The sequence below is a fragment of the Trachurus japonicus genome, chromosome 3 (genome assembly GCF_045865225.1).
Source record: "Trachurus japonicus isolate A0001 chromosome 3, Traja_1.0".
Lineage (NCBI taxonomy): Eukaryota > Metazoa > Chordata > Actinopteri > Carangiformes > Carangidae > Trachurus > Trachurus japonicus.
Genome location: NC_140909.1, coordinates 17,602,740 through 17,621,424, shown reverse-complemented (window position 1 = coordinate 17,621,424; position 18,685 = coordinate 17,602,740). Strand labels below are relative to the sequence as shown.

At 39.4% G+C, this 18,685-nt stretch overlaps 1 protein-coding gene across 4 annotated transcripts; it reads right to left on the bottom strand.

Annotated features, from left to right (window-relative positions):
• Window positions 1-1,078: 1,078 nt before the first annotated feature.
• Window positions 1,079-14,476, bottom strand: sppl2a (signal peptide peptidase like 2A). 4 transcript variants are annotated; one of them, XM_085764672.1, is made up of 17 exons: window positions 14,278-14,476; window positions 13,160-13,270; window positions 12,852-13,034; window positions 12,355-12,444; window positions 12,122-12,255; window positions 8,952-9,106; window positions 8,763-8,859; window positions 8,270-8,371; window positions 7,659-7,740; window positions 7,367-7,441; window positions 7,023-7,079; window positions 6,502-6,555; window positions 4,292-4,391; window positions 3,799-3,879; window positions 3,354-3,514; window positions 2,280-2,313; window positions 1,079-1,576 (listed from the first exon to the last, which is right to left on the bottom strand). In XM_085764672.1, exons 1-17 carry the CDS (start codon window positions 14,329-14,331, stop codon window positions 1,536-1,538), a joined length of 1,611 nt encoding a protein of 536 aa, XP_085620798.1. In that variant the 5' UTR covers window positions 14,332-14,476; the 3' UTR covers window positions 1,079-1,535. The 4 variants fall into 4 exon arrangements, with proteins under 4 accessions (XP_085620798.1, XP_085620807.1, XP_085620816.1 ...); XM_085764681.1 differs by lacking the exon at window positions 2,280-2,313; XM_085764690.1 differs by lacking the exon at window positions 6,502-6,555.
• Window positions 14,477-18,685: the final 4,209 nt, after the last annotated feature.

The following is an 18,685-nucleotide window of genomic DNA, read 5'->3' as shown; positions in this document are numbered from 1 at the left end:
ATCTATAAACTCCATACTAGGCCTACCATTTTTAGTTGAAAGTTTGGATTGACGAGAAGAACACAACAGCACAGTAGGCTACCTGCTAAAGTCTCTCCCGCTTTTGTTTTGACACTTGTTCAGCCAAGTTTTTCACATGGTTACACAAGCAGATACTTTTGTAGAACAATTTTCTTAAAGTAATTGAATTACATTTCATAAACCAAAGTGAGTGAGTGACAGAGAGAACCGTTTGTGGTTAACAAAAAGATGTCACTGCAGCTGTGGTCTTGACTGGTCTTGAGAAATAATCCCGAGTCTAACTCAACCAAGACAAGACTGAGCAAGACCTTGAAAAAGTGGTCTCCAGTAGGTTACTACAACACTACCAGTCAGACCGAGAGTTAACACGCTGTCAGATCATACAGGTGCTCTGTACACTGTAATGACCTAAGCCTACAGAACAACTCTCATAATAGACACCTATTGGGGTAATGCATTATAGATTTATAAGAACTATGCGGTTGTCACCTCCTCAAAATCTTATGCTTCTCTAAATCTGCTGTCCTGGATCATTTTTAGGAAAAGCTGAACAAGGTTTGCAGCACATGTGGATCAATATGCATTTAAACAAATTTTTATGTTTGTGTTTCTAACATGTGATGACTTAGGGTGAGGGGAAAAACAGCACATATATCCTATAAAGATGATCAGTTAAATTATGCATTAATCAAAGCTGTTTAATAGCTGCCATTATAGCCCATTCTTCATGCTTATTGAGAAAAATGAAGTCCAGTTATTTTCAGACTGATAAAGAATTCAGGACATTACTGACTATTCAACTGAAATTTAATGGTGGCACAAGATTGAAAAAGTAACTCAATGTAAAACCTCTGCAAACCAAAACCTCACTGAACTCTCCAAGGTATGATTGCTGCATTAAAGTCCTGTTCATACTGGGTTGTTCTGCATTTACAAAATGTCTTTTTCCCCAAATAGAGAAGATGGCTTCTCCTTTGTCCAGGGAGGTGGTGTTATATTAACTGTACTATCAATGGGGAAGCGTCAACGAGAGAGGAAGAAGACACAAACAAGAGCATTAAATAGAAGTTGTTCATTTAATATAAAGCAATGAAAGAAATCACATCATACAAACAGATTACAGAGAAACCCCAAAACAGTTATCAAAATGTATCATATTTAAACTACAAGTAACCAATACCCCACTCCGCCCCGATGAAAACAACTGTCAGGCTAAATATTATAAAGTGCTTTCTCATTTTGTTGTATGCAATCATCACAAAGGCAAAGTCATTAGTTTTATGAACATGAACTCAACAGACAATTCAGGCACTCAACAAGCCTCTAAATCACTTTAAACTTCACTTTTTTGCCATTTACATATTTATTAAACTGTCTAACAACTCTCAGCAGTCAAAATGAAACCAAAATGTTTTAAGAAACCTGTCAATTAATAACATAATGCTTGGCAAATGTGATATTAAAATATATTTTAAAAAGTATCCAGCAGTCGGGTTCGTACGCTACACTGCAAGTCAGCATCTCTCTCCTCCTACGGGTCGTTCAGTTCTTCCCTCTAAAAGAGAAAAGGGAGAGAAAAGTTAATAATTCTTCTGTTTTATTAGTTTCAGTTCACTGAATCCCAATGACAAAGACAGACAGTCACTTGGAGGAGATCTTGGGTTGTAATGCGACCACATGTGCAACAGCAGATGAGCATACGTAAAGTCTACCAACACAAAACCACAGAGACAGCTTATCCATGCCACAGCTCTCACTGGTTAACTGCAAGCGACAACATGCCACATGAACACCTTGGGAACTGCATGAAGAATGGAGCAGTGAGGGTACTGATTCCTGATGATTGGAAAAGACAGATGAGTGGAGAAAAATGCAAAATCAAGCTGCAAATAAAACAAAACTGCAGAAATTAAAGAAAGAAGTTAGTGGTATTCCAGGGCAACAGCTTGAACACAAGTCCACTGTGGAGTGAGGTTGTTAACCACTACAGACAGATTTTGAAGGTTTTTGTCAATCAACTAGAGACACCTAGTGATCAGTTGATGCAATAGCCTGTACTGTCCAACCTTCCTCCAAGCTCTTTGCATTTTAAATCACTCTGACCCTGGAAATTAGGAGTTAAAATGTCAAAAGAAAAGAAAAGGGGTATATAAAAAAAGACAAAGCTGGTAAGAGGACAATATAGGCAACACAGTAAGCAATGCTATAAAATGGTAGGAAAGATGCAGGGGAGAGGTCTGGGTTGGTGGGAAGCACACCTGGCAACAGAGGTTCCCTGGATGAGTCCAAGACCTGGTGAAGACGAAGGCAGGTCAGAAATGTATCCCTTCCCTGCTTTCCACCCCCCCATCGCTCTCTTTTTGTTGTTTGTGAGATAAAACCATGGTCATACATAATTGACCTTATAAGTTTATGATGTACATTACATATGACGCAGGTTCTGTATCTTCAAAGGAAGCATAATCAACTGGAATAGTGTTTACCACTATATTCCACATGTTGGTCACTATAATACACATGTGACTCTCCGTGGCCAATCATAACTCAGTATAGGGAGCCAAGTGATCATTATTAAAGATCATCAAATCTCTCTTTAATATGTTGCTCTTATTTAGGCCATGCAGCAAATAAGAGCAGCATTCAGGTTTAACCCTTACATAGATACAAACATTAGTCACAACTGAGTTCACACAATTTTTTCAACATCAGGGCAAACAACAGTGAAAACAACAGGGTATACCCGTCTGAATATCACCCCCTTGAGGCCACCAAGTTATTTTTTCTTTTGTGTTTTTTTCTTTTCACGTCAGAGCCTCAGGTGTCTAGTGTGATAAGCTGCGTGACAAGACAGCGTGTTGGCAAACTGGAGATAACACAAGCCATGTAGCTGTAATTGGCAGAAAGTACTACTGTGTAGAAGGTCTGCATACAGAAAAGTTAAGTTTAGTTAATAGCACTGCAGCGACTTTGTAGTTACAAAGGAAGATGCAGCAAATCCTGCAGCGCTTTTGTGAGATGCATTTTTTTGCTGTTATGCACAGGCAGCTTGGTATTAAAGCCATGTAAGCCCTGTTCATATTAGTAAATATTACAGTATTCTCCAAGTGAATAACAATGAGCATATGCCTTGGGAATAAGCCTCGGTGTCTTTTGCCTTTGAAAAATCGATGTGTTGACTTTGGTTTCCAGCAACTTGAGGGAAAACCTTGTGACACATTTAGAAAGCAATTGAATTCCTCAAGAAACACAATAAAAAACACTTTGAAACCTGAGTAACTTTCATTATAGCCATTAAGCACCACCACTGTGCCAAAGGCATTTGATTCACTCACCTCGTAAGTGGTTCCTGTCCAGAACTGCTTCATCTCTCCCCGGCACCCAGCCACCACCGCAGAGGTTACTACAGTGAAGGGCACCAGGTAGAGGAGAGCAGGCTGACCCATTCCTGACAGCAGCATCGCAACAAATGTCACGATCATTCCCAGGAAATAAGCTACAGCGAATAAGAGAGAAACAGAGTAAAGAAGCTAAACTTATCATTCAGAGCCACAGATAAACAATCAGAACTTGAATCGAGTAATTAAAATATATATCAATGAGCAACCTTGTTTGTTAGAAAGCAAATGTCAGTGCAGAATTTTACTAAAGATTTTACATGGACACTCCATCATCACAGTGCAAGTGTAACATGAGAAAATACATGGTAATGTAAGTGAATTAAATCTAAAATGATATGGAGGTATGTCCAGAATCAAGACAATAACGGGTTAGTAGTACCTATGCAGCAGCTGACAAAGTAGATCTTCTTGCTACTGTTGATCCAAACGTCAAACCTGCTGCAGTAGGCCACAAGGAGACCTGTTGGACCGAAACAAATGCAGAGGATGAGTCACACATCTCACTACCAATATTTGGTTTACCTAGTCAGACTGCTCTCATAGACACACCTCTTCATGTCTAAACTGAGACACAAACAGTTTATCAACATATTTAAATCAATGCAAATAAACACATACAGTGTGAGGAGTGTTAAGAATAAAGTGTATACAGGAATTCTCCACAGAAACAGAGGAGAGAAGAAAAGGTTGCCATACATCCTGATATGTAAAGATAATTCCAAGTGGATAAAGATTATTAACACTTTTGATAATGAAATAATGAAAGTTTCATTTGGGATTAATTGTAAAAAGCATGTGTGTTTTTTCCTTCCCCCCACCTAAAGGCTGTAACATGTTGATATATTATTGTACTGATGACACCTTAACCTCACCTGGAATAATGATGTCTCCATAACCGAGGATGGAGAACTGCATCCCACACAGGTTCTGCGCCCAGGCCAAGAGTCGCGGGACACGCATCACCACTGGCAGCTGAGAAAATAAAAGACTTTAGACGTTGTGTGTGATGGCAGAACTATGGGTGAGTGGTATTTTGTGTTACGGTGACCAAGTCTGTCTGAAAATCTCTCTAACTTCAGATCCACTTCTTAAAGCTGTGGTGGTCAGCTGTTCGTCTGTTTTGTGGTAGATACCGGTACATATTTAGCTATGCTGCCTCTGAACGTATAAAGAAATAGTGAACAGCCCGACAAATCATTAAAAAAACAACAAAAAAACCAAAGCAACTTTGGTAAAAGGGGCAGTGGTGAGGCCTGGCATGCTTAATGCTGCTTCTGTTGAAACAGCCTCTGAAAACATATTTGCATAAAGCTTTTAATTCTTAATATCAATGCTCTTATCCTTGGTTTTTACTTTAGTCTTTATTTTCTTTTGTCAATTCTATTGGCTTTATTATTTTGATGTCTGTATTTGTAGTTCTCCCCGTTATATTTGCCCTGCTAAGTGACACTTTACCCACCCTCCTATCGCTTTGTTTTCTTTTTATTTATGTACAGCATGTTGTAACTGTATTAAGTTAATTTTAAAAATGTCAATGTTAGAAGTGTGTGCTGCCAATATGTTTTAGTTTTTCCACACTGGCCATGAGTTGGAAAAGGTTGGGAGCCACTGCTGTGTGGTCTATGTGAACAATGAAGGGAACAGCTGATACACAGAATCAACACAATTTACTTTAATTATTGCTTCTTCAGTCAGTGTGACAAAGCATTTGATTATGGCTGTTATCACGAATATTACAACATGAAATAGGACGAATATCACCACATGTAAATCTCCTGTTTAGTTGAGACAGTTTGCAAAAATCAAACATGTACAAACAGTTGAAGCTATTTATTTATTGTTAGTATTTAGTATTGTTTAATTTAGTTTAATTAGTATTTAGATTTGATTATTCGGAATCGATTTATTTGATTTCATTATGATTAGATCTTGCTAGTATTCTGTTTGTTTATTTGTTTAGTTTAGATGTTTTATCGTTTATCATTTGTGTGTTTATTTCATTTAGGCGCATTGTGAGCACCAAAAGATACATGTAGGGCACTGGTGAGGGACCAGAATGCACCTGTGTGGGCTGATGTTTTTTTTTACCAGAGCGGGAGAGGAACAGAGGAATGTCTTTTGTTCTTTGTTGCTTGCTTGTTTTTTGTTAAATAAACTTCCTTTTTTTGTTTAAACTGAACATAGAATGGACATTGCTTGGTAATAATTAATTACATGGTTTCTTCTTATCTATAATTTTCCAGACAAAAACTGAGAACCTGAAATCTTACAGAAAGAATCCTGGGAAAACCCTGCTTATCCGGAAATGACTCAACAATCTTTTTCCAAACACTATTGAAGGAGGGAGGAGCCTCAGTGACAAAGACTGCTCAGATGACCGTGTTTCAATAGGAACTGTGGTCAAAGTGAAGTGTCTATTTAGTAAAACACTGAACCCCAAGTTACCCCTGATGGCAGGGAATGGACAATTATGACTTGTAGTGTGAAACCCTCTGGGGGAGGGGGGTCACTGCAAAACAATGCAAAGTTGTTCTGACTGATACTGTGATCAACCATTTCTATCCTGATGTTGGTGGTCTCCTGTAGGATCACGATGTCCCCATCCACATGGCGCTGCGCGGTGCAACATAGCGTTTTGAGGAGTATGAAAATGATGTGAATCATATGCTATGATCTCCAGTCACCAGATCTCAACTCATTTTAACACCAATGGGGGATTTTTTTGGACTGACATGTTAGACAGTGCTCTCCCACCATCACCAGCAAGACATCAAAAGAAGGAGCATCTTTAAGAAAATAGGCCAATCACCTCCCAGTTGAGTTCAGAGACTTGCCAATGCCAAGGTGCATGAGGCGGTTCTGGTGGCCCAACACTTAACCCCTTAAATTTGTCACTCGGCTCTGTAAATGTGAATATGAAACTTTCGTACTTCCTTCATCACATATTTATCAACTGCAGAACCTTAATGAAAGAAGGAATCTGCCCAGGAGAAGACCAAAACATCTACAACCCATGGCCCTCCCCCCACCTCAGCACAGAGCATTAAATGAAGGAGTGGATGGGTAACAAGTCAAGCCTTACTTTCTCATACGGCGGCTGGGGCTCAGCAGGGATCTCCACCATGTTACCTTGTGTCTACGACAGAGCCCACCCAACCCCAGCGCACAGTTAGTCAAGCAGTCTATCAATCCCCTCAGGGCATCAACAACAAACAGAGCAGATCAGCCATTATGTTAATAAAGCTGGGACAAGCTTGATGGGGAATTCCACCAAGCCTAAATGTTAAACTTGTTCTTCATGCAGGAAATGAAAAATTCCTACAGACTGCTCCTCTTGTGCACAAATTTACTGCTCCAATTCATTTATTCACAAAGTGATGCTTTAGCATTCAATCTCCCAAATAAGCAAATAGTTTACACTTTTTACTGTCTTGAGCTGGAAGAACAAAATAAAAAGCTTCTTTTTCCCATAACCCATACCTAATCTTAAAACTCATGAAATTAATGAAAAGAATGACTGTGGACTCTGACAGTTTAGAAAATGCCTTGAAAGACAAGTTGGTGGAGTTCCCCTGCAAGGGGAAGCAATGCAAGATGGCTTACCTTCTCAGCAGATGCATCTGGGCCAAGGGCAACCTGAACCATGATACTAACCCCATTCTGTTGAAAGAAGAGCAGCAACTCAAATATTCACATTACATTAAGAACATCAGAATAGTGGAATATGTTTAATGTATGCCAAAAGACTTTTAATGTTTGGAGCGGGGAAAAAAAAAACAAAAAAGAGTTGAACATACTGTACGTATAAGTAGGAAATACGAAGGAAGGAGGAAAGGAGGAAAATGCTATTGCCATTTGAAATCAGTGACAGTGTGTAGTATGTGGAAATGCTTCATCTATTGTTGCAGCTCTGAGAGACCATGGAGAAAAACTAAATATACTCATACCTTGGTGAAGAAAGGAGTGATGAAAACAAAGAAGACGTCGTACACAAGGAGGAGGGTCAGGAGAATCACACAGATCTACAATATAATACAGAGAAAGAAATCAGACACTGGTTCCACAGCTCACAAAACTGAAAATACTGTACATGTTTTATCTACAACTACATTATTTCCAATTACACTAAATGACAATGTGTGATGCAAAGATTCTTCTGGGACAACTGGACTTTGTGTGACATATGAAAGGCAGACAACATTAAATATAAAAAAGATCAAGAAACGATGAAAGCGGAACCTTGAAGTTGGACAGAGAAATGGTCTTCATGAAGTTGAGGCAGAAAGCAACACCGAGGAGGTCCTGCAAGATCCAGATCCATCTAAAAGCACAAAAAGCTCTTTTACCCTTGTGTTTTAACCTGAACATGTGTTTCAACTTTAATTCGAGCAATCAAGCCTTAACTATGGACGCAGCAGAAAAAGAAGGGCACCATAGCATGAATAACATCACCCAAATAAGGACAATCTTGACACTATGTGGTTTGGAAAAGATCATGGGAGTAACACAGGCAATCTCAAGTGGCAGTGATGCTGAGAATATTCTTAACTATTAAAGGAACACTAAACAAACTCTAAAAGTAATGAGGCACAACATCATTATCATGTTTAACATACCTTATTGTGGTGCATAATAGATACAACTTTCACTTTTATTTTTAACAAAACACCAAAGCAGGAAGTTAAAAATATAATTTTGTGCTCTACTTGAGAGCTACCATTGTGATGGTGCATGTTTAGCAGACTATTTCCTACTTTACTGCAGTTCCTTGTGGTGGCACAGGTTTGGCCGAGTGTGTGAGGCAAACAGAAAAAAATAGTGACTGTGTGTTACGTGTGAGCCTACAGTACCTGTCCTCGTTTCTGTAGACTCCCCAGACCACAGCGATGCTGATGCACACCGCAGCCAAAATTAAAGACCTCACTGAGAAGTTCCAGTTTCTGACGGAGAAGCTAGACAAAGACAGAGACACGTGTTCAAATAAACAAAGGCTTTCAGCAGCCGGGGCTTGTCTGCCAGAGTGTGATTCAGAGACAGACTTGGGGAGTAGAGAGAAGACAACAGGAAACAGTACAAAGTTTCACATCTTCCACTGTGACCACAATGTCTGTCTTGTTTTGTAGGGAGAATGGTTACTGTAGCTAGCTGTATGTGTGGAGAAACCAGAGGAAAACATTTATATATATTCAATAATGCTAAGCAGGGTAGAAACATGCCTATTCATGTTTGTTAAATGGAAACATTATCTGTGGGTCTCCTTTCTGTATTTTTCTGCAATATGAGTCCATATATATGTGTGTGTTGTGTGTATATGATCTTTGTTGAAAAGAAGGTTGTTCATACTTCACAGTGCCGCAGCCAATTTTATCCATCACTGCATCAAGACAGCTGAACAGTGCAGAGGCAGATGCCAGGCAGAATATAGCAATAATGATGTAAACTGGGGAAGAAAAAAACCAGATCAAATCAACAAAACAGTGGATAAGATTATTTCTTTGAATAGGCAGCAGCTGTTATTTTGTTCCAACCCACCAAGGACATTGTAGAAGTAGTACATGAGGACCAGCATCCCACACATCAGGGCCACAAAGATGATCACTTTGAGAGGAGAGTACAGGAAAAGCTCTCCACTGTCTGGCTTACTTTCACCCCCTCCTTGCCCGACCACACCTCTATTCAACCGCTCTCTGCAACAAACAGAAAAACATATGAACTGTCAGGCATTTAAATGGCTCAAAATGAGGCCGAGGTGGTACATTCATTCATTTATTTACACCCATGTGCACGTGTACTGTGCCTTCAACTGGCTCCAGCCAACAGTTTTAAGGAAGTCACATGAAACCAGGTAAATTGCCGAAAGGACAAAAATAAACTACAGAAAAGCCTCAGAAGATATAATGGGGGAAAAAAACACAGAACATCCCAGTTTATCCAGGGTCATATAAAAATATTAACCAGTTGTGTGAAATTTTGTCATAATTCCTGTGAAGTGTTGAGTAATGGATAATAAATGCTTTCTGACATCACCATGATCCTGTTCCTTGACCCTTTGACCACAAAAGCCTGACCAGTTTGTGAATTTTTCAAGGGATTCCCTCGAGGAGTTTGAGATGTTGCGTTCACAAGGCCCAAACCACGTTTTGTGAGGTTAATAAGTCTGAAGCCTTTGACCTTTGACCTACAAATTTGAATCAGTTAATCCTACAGTGCCATTTGTGGTTCACCAAAGCATTCCTGAGATGTCATGTCCAAAAAAATAGCACATACAGACAGACAGACAACCCAACAACTATACCTCTATAACTATATAACAGTTGAATATTTTCCCCGTCCCCTATTGTGTTTTGTTGGTGTTATTCTTCCAAAATTCTGCTAGGGGAAAGACACACTCTACCCTAATGTTTTTGTTATTAGTTCAGTTCAGTTCAGTTCAGTTCAGTTCAGTTCAGTCCAGAGCTTTATCGTCCCTCCAGGGGAAATTTGATTTGCAGTGACAGTGCAACTAACACAACAACAATAAATAGACAAACAGTGACATAGAACAGTGTCGCATTGTACAACACAACCAAACTTGACGAACGAATATCATCTGAAATACACAATTATTCCAGGTCTCAGAATGAGTGAATACCATCCCCATCACTGCCCACTCCTTGTCCTGCCCTGCACGCCGAGTCTCTGACACCGACCCTGTTATCTCCTGGTCTCTTACACTTCACTCTACACTTTACACCCGACAAACTCATCACACCCTGTCAGTAAATAGGAACGTTTACCTTTTACCTACAATGATAATAATAATAATAATAAGCCGTGGTGTCTGCACTGTCTTACATGTCCTCATGATTCTTCTGCTCACAAGCTCAGTGTAAACACTGATGTAATGTGAAGTTAGGAAACCTTTTGTGAACCTTTTGTCTGACTTGTACAACAGTACAGTCAGGTGGTGAAAAGGGCAAATTCATCAGGAGTTTCAGTTCCTCCCTTCTGGTATATGTTTCAGGTTTCCATCGGGCAAGACCAACAGATACAAACACTCATTCACCCGCACGGCTGTCACCGTTCTTAATGCAGGGAAAAGTTCAAGTTGTTCATTTTTATCTACGGAGATGGCAGAACTGTTGCCATTGCTATGTGACAAGCACAAGAGTGTGTTTCTTTTGCATAGATTTGATTTTGGCTTTGATGTTTCTGCCTGTCATCATTGTACAGGAGTGGTGTTTTGGCCTGTTTTTTTGACAATAAAGATTTAACTTGAAATTGAAAGTGGATATTGCCTGGATACAGAACAGCCACCTGCTTGAACAGATATCTCATGCTGCAGGGCATAATTACATGTTAAAAACCTGGAAAACCTGACTGTTTGCTTTTCATGCTTGATGAATTAACAAACTGTGAAGAAGCTTTCTGAAGAAGCCAAGTAAGACTAAGAATAATCCAACACGCAGTATACAATCTCCACAGGATCCCCACAAGACTCTGTCATCTCTCCATTACTCTCCACACTGTACACCGACCACTGCAGAAGCTCAATCCCGGGAATAACATACATCAAATACTCAGACGATACTGTTATCATGGACGCCACCAACACAGATGGACTTTTACAAACTGAACTGGACACCTTTGCCTTGTGGTGTAGAGACAATGCCTAGACCTAGACGTTTTGAAAACTAAAGAAATGGTCATTGATTTCCACATGGACACTCCACCATATCCACATTTTGTCAACAATGAAACAAATACCTTGGTACAATAATTGATTACAAACTCACATTTCATCTCCACAGCGAACACCTTTTCTCTAAATGTCAGCAACGCCTCTTTTTCCTCTGTAAACTTTGCAAACTTCAGGTTCATCAAACAATCCTCACTGCTTTCTACAAATGCTTCATCTAATCCATCCTCACATTCAACATAATAGCCTGGTTTGGTTCACTCAGCATCTCCCACTGTAACAGCCTAAGAATCCCTCATTAACATCTACAACACACGGGTCGAGAGAAAAGGTACACAGCTTGCAACAGACACAACACATACACACACTACACAGTAACTACTGTCTTTTACCATCAGCATGCAGATACAGATCACTCCCACTCGGACAAAAAGGGCATCATCCAGTTTCATTCCCACCCCTGTTCGACTTCTCAACATCTAACTCCTGCCATAACACTCTCAACTAACCTGTTTGTAACCGTCTACTTTTCTTCTTAACCATTGTTGTTTTTAACCCCCCATTTTATGGATATTCGTGTTGATGTGTGACAAGACATGTGTGTCTGTGTTGTGGTGGTCATTGTGTTGTGTATGTAACATTTTCATGTTTTGCATATTCTATGTTATAAACTGTTTTCCTTGTCTGTGTATACAACATCTATTGTACGTCTGCCCATCCTGGGTGAGGGATCCCTCCTTTGTTGCTCACCCTGAGGTTTCTCCATTTTTTTCCCTGTTAAAAGTGGAGTTTTTCCTCAGTCGAAGGGCAGAGGATGTTGTTATGATGCTATAAAGCCCTTTGTTTGTAAAAATGGGCTATACAAATAAAATTGCCTTGCCTATGTCCGCACCTGCACTGACGTTGTTTTGCAATGAAGTTCCTAACAGAAAAAGAAAGTAACTTTGATACTACTATTTGCTATAGTCTTGATATTTCAATGCATAAAGCCTACAGCTCTGCATGTGTAGCTGAAATATCTCACCTCTCACATGCCCCACTCCAGTATCCACCCAGGGCAACCGTGACAATGGAAATCAGCAGGATGACCGCAATGCTTGGATCAATCTTTACGCGAGGAGGAGCATACATCTTCACCTGCATCCCCTCACCAAGCTCCTGAAGACAAACACAAAGACTGATTAGATTAACCTCAACAAAAGGGAGGAGTGATGACTGAACCAAATACAACAGCACCCCAAAAAAAGTCTGTCTGACCTGCTGTGCTTCCACGAAGTCTCTGTACCTCATGAGGGCCAGTTGGATTTTGACCTTTTGGTACTCGGAGTCATTGGCTGATGGAGTGATCTGAAAAGCAGAGTAGTTAAGTCTAGTCAATGCTAGTCAATTTGTAAAAAATGATATATAATGATGAATATAGTTGGTTAAATTGAAGAAAACCACTATCATCAGTGAGATTCGTGTCATGTTATGTGTCAGTTTAAGTGTCTATATTTAGATGGAAACCCCCCATGTTCCAAACCACCACTACGTCACTTCCCCTTTTCTCGAACATGCATCTACACTGTAATGTCAGTGCACTGATATGCGATCATAAGATTGACTTCAGACAAATACACACAATAAAAAAAGACAATGGCTCCCATATGGGGTTGGATAGTACTTTAAAACACATTTAAAGCTTAGGAGAAATGTCAAATCACATTACTTTGTGATAAATCCCAACAGAATACAGGTGGATGCAGGTCTCTTACCAAAGTTGTGTTGCTGGCGATAAGTAAAGCTGTAGCTCCGAGGCTCTGAGCAACGATAGCTTTCTGACTGAAATCACATTCCCCCCTCATCACCACTACCGCTTTGCCTTTCAGCTCATCTGGACCGAACCCTCCAGTGCTACACAGCGCAGAGGAAGTCATGTTCACCAGTGTGTACTGCGTCTGGAAAAGTAAAAAATATAATTGATTCATCACTGCAAGGACAAGTTTATGTCCACCTACCCATCATAACTTTGGGAACGAGGTTTAATCCAACATTTAAAAAAAAAAAAGCATGGACAACTTACAGCATTATCAAGGGATTCGGACAGCGGTGTCCAGGAGTGATTGTGGACGATGCAGTACTCCCTCACTGCACTGACACTGGAAATGTGCAGAATTGCTTCTTGGCAGTTTATCTGTACAGTAAGAAAACAAAATACATTATTTAAAGCCTATGATTCTTTTTAACCCATTTAAGAATATACCTACCTAAACCCAAGCGCTAATGTAGTGAACAGGAAACATAGCCCTTAATACCCCTGACATGTTCTGTATCCAAGAAGACATGTATTTGGTGCTGTACATATCTAAAAACCATTTAAATTATATCATTGCACCTGTTGTTTTAGGAACTACTGTCGATGAGCTTTACAAAAAGCTAGTAGGCCTATTCATATTTAAATGTCCCTCAAGCAAAAAAGTTCCGCATTTGTTTCTGCATCATTATGACTACATTGAAATGAACAGACTGCTTTACATCCAAAGAGCCATTTACTTAATGTTGTTTAACTTGCAAATGAACAAATCTGGACCTCCTGTGGTGTAAAACAGATCAGACCGACTTAAACACATCTCTAAGCTCTACAGTAGGCTTTTGTCTGCCTATCGCTTTTTAATCGCTTTAGTTTAGTTAAGTTTAGTGTGAGCAATCACGCATAAATTATCAACACACCCTTTTTTTATTGGCCGATACAAGTAGGTTATGGACACTTCCTTATCGATACAATAGGACGTCGAAGTCTTCAGTTCTGAATGAGCTGGCTTCGTACGGTTTTAACGATTTGCGCGTGTTGTTAAACTTTAGTTTGACCCACTCACCCACCATCCTAATACCTTCAGGTAAACAAACAACACGGTGGCAACAGTTCAAAAGCTCATTTGATGATGAACCAGCATTAGCTAGCAGCTAGCATTAGCACGCTGACAGTAGCAGCAGCAGCAGCCATTTGTCTAGTTGTACGTCGGTCAACACGGTTCTTCTCATGATAACACACATTGACTCAGTGTATTAAAAACAATATGTAACTTAACGTTACTGAAATAACACGACCACTAGTAAACTCACACGGCTTTCGACAGTGAAGTCAGCCTGTCGCTACAATAACACATCCAGTTTCTGTTTTGTGTTCGTTGACCAACTCACCTGTGACACCGCGAAAATGAGGGATAAAATAACGACTCCGACATTTCCTCCCATCGTGTTAACTTAGGCCTTTTCACTGCGGCGGGGGGCATTAACATCAATGCACTTCTATTTGGCACAAAAACACTTTCTGTCTCCGCTAAGTTTGTCGCGTCTTCATAGCAGTTGTTGGCAAAGGGAGGCGGGGACTTCCTGTGTTGGCTCGTGACTCTTTGTGACGCGTTTCTGTTTCACCTCGCAGCGTCTCAGCACGCGCACACACACACACACACACACACACACACACACACACACACACACACACACACACACACACACACACACACACACACACACACACACACACACACACAACATGATATACAGCCTGTCCAAAGAGCAGCATCCACACCAACAATGTGAAAATGCACGCAGTGGAGAGTGGTGCCTGTTTCAAAAACAAGCAATTTTCAAGAAAGAAGTGTGTCAGTCTGTGTGTTATAATGTGACCTAGTAAAACTTGTAACTGCACCATGCAAGGTGAAAGTAAAGTGACACCTGCCAAAACTTTTTGTGTGTGAATTGAAGACTTTTAAGGAGCACTAAAATGGCACTTCCTTTCCAGATAAACCATCTGCCGCTCAAAACAAAGTGGTTAATGACTACTTTCATTCTCAAAGTTTTTGTTTAAGTGTTTTTTTTTACTATTTTGCTGCATTGCTAATCTGTTAATGAATAAGAGCTGGAGGGTATAAGTAGCTACACTGGTACAGTAATAAATCACTCACTGTTATCATACACACTTTGGTAGGAGTACTAAAGGACATACCCAATAACAACCACTGTCAGGAACCTCAATCAATGTGACCAAGAACAGCACTACTACATAGTAGCTGGAGATGGGAAAACAGAAGCATTAAAAAGGAAATCTTCTCATATGGGGAGAGGGTGTAAAAATCTAAATGATTTAGAAATCAACAAATAAAGACATTTGTAGGTACATCTGACGTTTGAACAACAGGATTTACCATGTCTCGTAGATAATAGATACCATAAAGAAAAATTAAATTACATATTGACACTTAGAAAATCATGATCAGATTTTTACACTGGCCCTATATTTTTGTTGTTAATGACTGTGGTGGAAAAAATTAGTTCTCTTCGTTCAATAAAGAATTAAAAAGAATATCTTCACACATCAGCTGTCTTTCTTGAGTTTTAATAAACACTCATGAATGGAGTCACACACGTACAACTGAACAGCACACGGTCAGTGGGTGAGTGAAGTGAAGATGTTCTCAGGCTCACTATCTTTATAGTTCCCAAACACAAACCACTAGACAAAATATGGCACCTCCGGTGGTTCTGCCTCGCCTCACCACCAGGACACAACAATCCCATGTAAATTTCCACAGGACACTGTATCGTGGGAGCCTCTCTGGCTCTCACCCTTTAACCTGTCTTCAGTATCACAATCATGATTATACCACACTTGTAAAACATAATATGGGTTAACATCAAAATTTTCCATTACATGACATAAAGAAAATCACAGAGGTCAGATGGGGGGATCAGGACAACGCTGACTGTCACTAAAAGTTTCATGAATGATTTCGCTGCTATTCATGAAGTTGAGCAGTAGATGTCGCTGTTGTTAACTGACCGTTGAATGAGGCTTCCAGCAGTTCACCATGCCAATACATAAATCAGTGCCACTCCACTGATTTAATCTAAACATCTTGATCTTGGTACTCACTATGTATTTATCATCGTGGGTGGCAGTCATTCTTATAATTTGTGATGACAAAATCTGATTATTGTCATTCAATATTAAATTTGAATGCATTTGCTTGTGGTAACGCACTGATATTATTTATCATATAATTATCTGATAATGTTTCGAATGAAATTGAGGTTTTTCTGGGAGATACACCAAGAATGTCATACAGTCTTATCCCAACCTATAGGCTAGGCTATATAATTTATTTTTCTTATCAATGTTGGCATGGATACTGAATCAATAAACTGTGTAGGGTAGGCTACCCTGTCATCACTTTAGGCGACTCATATATTTTTCTATCAATAGGTGACAGTTGATGTAATGTGTCCTTCAGCCTCTCCTGAATTTCAAGAATTGTCAAGATATTGAATGAATGATAAAGTGCTTCTGTCAATTTCTAGTTTCTCAACAGAACAAACAAAATATGCAGGAAAAAATAATATTTCAGTTTCTGACAGCATGTGGTATGACATAGTAACTCTATGAATCACCTATTGACCTATTGTAGGTTATGCAGTGAATATCTTTATGTGTATGACTTGTTTTTTTGGTTTTTTTTGTCCATACTGTCACCGCTCATGACCTCGTACTGAATATTCCATATTTGCCCCTTCACTTTTGCTTAAGTAGCCTCACTAATGTATGACTCAAATATAATGCGTAATGCAACCGAGGGTCAACTTTAGACGTGGTCTTGTTTTAATGGTGATCTATCCCATGATGCAATCCAGCGTACTCTTTAGTATCAATTAGCTAATAGCCAGTCCGCTTGGCTGACCAAGATGTAATCAGATGTTTGTTGAAGCTGATATTTCAAATCCAGTTTCACATGACTGCCTTTTCCATCTCTAAATGTTCAACATCTTACAAACATCAACACTTAAAGATAGATCTTTTATTTTATTTTATTTTATTTTATTTTTTACAATTATTTGCAGTACAGCAAGATTAGCACCTGGTTGGATGCAGCATTGTGGCATTCAGTGATGAATATGTAATCACAGTAACCATATCAGCTAAAATATGCACAGCTCAAAGAAGTATTTACCCAGATTCATTAGCAGAAGTGATTTTGTTTCCTTGCACACATGGAGACTGTTTTGAATAAGGTCTCTGCCGTTTTCAATTTTCCTAATCGTTTACATGTAAGGAATATCTGTAAATGTGTAATGTATGAATGTGATCTTAACAGTATGGCATTACCATATGGTGATGGATTTTCAAGCGTACATATAGAGACTTCCTGGCTCAACCCAGAAGCTCCACAGCACCAAAAACCTGAGATGAACACAGCAGCTGCCTCGCCTCGTTTGACCCTGACCTGCATACTCCACTGCTGCAAACATGGCCTGGGGTTTTTGCTTTTAATCTAGTGACACTTTTAAATCTGCCGTCTCACTTAAGCACTCTTATACTACACAAGCTGCAACATGATAGATAACAACAGCCATGCTGCTAAAAAATGTTTCCAATTTTAGCAGTCACAACATGAACATCTAATTGATCTATGCATAGATATTGTTGCTGAAATCTATATTGGGACGAGTCTGATGTAAATTTTCTGAGAATTTTATGTTTTGTTCATTTGTATGCAAATGTATGTAACAGGAACTCACTTACTCTATGGATTGCTTAAGTAGTTGCATGAACACACACACACACACACACACACACACACACACACACACACACACACACACACACACACACACACACAGCACTGATATCTTTGGGAGCCATGTGGTGCAGATTGATTTATGTTGAATCCCCCTGGGTGTAGATTCATACTGTCTAAAAATACATTTTAAAGAAGAAATATTTACTGCAGTCATGAACACATCATTCAGTTGGGTCTTTACTTGGCTATTTATTCACCAGAATGATTGTAATGTGAATAACAACAAAGGAACAAACAGTAAAGTCCTGTAATACTGAATACAACCTGATGCTACCTTTACTGTAATGCTGCATGAATTATTTACATTTCTTCAAAAATTTAATCCAGCAAAAGCCACATTTCTGGTTTCACCAGCATCGCCACAAATTTCTTCCTAACATATTGCATTTGTTTGATATGTACAAAAAGTCAATTCAAATTACAATAAATCTAATAAGCGCAAGATAAACATAACAAGTTGTTCACTGTCTGTATGATTCAAGAATAATATGAAAAAGTCACAATTGCATTATACCCCATAAGACTGTACTATTTTACAATGGAAAAACAACCTGTTAGTCAGTGGCAGTTGAATAGTGAAGTCTCCTAAGATTCAGTGCCTGTCACAACCTTCTTTCCTGTGGCAACTCTCCAGTGACACAAACTGATGTTAATGTTCAGCACGGTGCTGAGGTGCTTTTAACATAATAAGAGAGGACAGAGATTTCAGCTGTGAGCTCCAGTTCAAAGCACCAATGACATGCTTGTCCAGTTGAACTATAAGTAAAGTGTCAGTTTGACCTGTGTGTGTGTGAAGCGGGGAGTCATGTGTGACACGCTAATGAATGTGTTAGGTTACTGATTAGTCTTTTATTGGCTGTGAAATCAGCTCAATCAAGCTGTTTACACGCATCAGAGAAGGCTCTCTACACACTGTCGTTTTGCATAATTGAATAGATTATCACAACCTCTTCACTCAGGATAAGAGGAAG

Bases quoted from the DNA above. Each gene is read 5' to 3' on its own strand.
- sppl2a (XM_085764672.1), bottom strand. From the start codon at position 14,331: ATGGGAGGAAATGTCGGAGTCGTTATTTTATCCCTCATTTTCGCGGTG. The intron at 7,442-7,658 runs GTTCCGCTTTCA...ATTATATTGTAG, and splicing joins TTTCTCTGTCCAACTTCAAG to ATCTGTGTGATTCTCCTGAC. The intron at 7,080-7,366 runs GTATGAGTATAT...TTCTTTCAACAG, and splicing joins TCACTCCTTTCTTCACCAAG to AATGGGGTTAGTATCATGGT.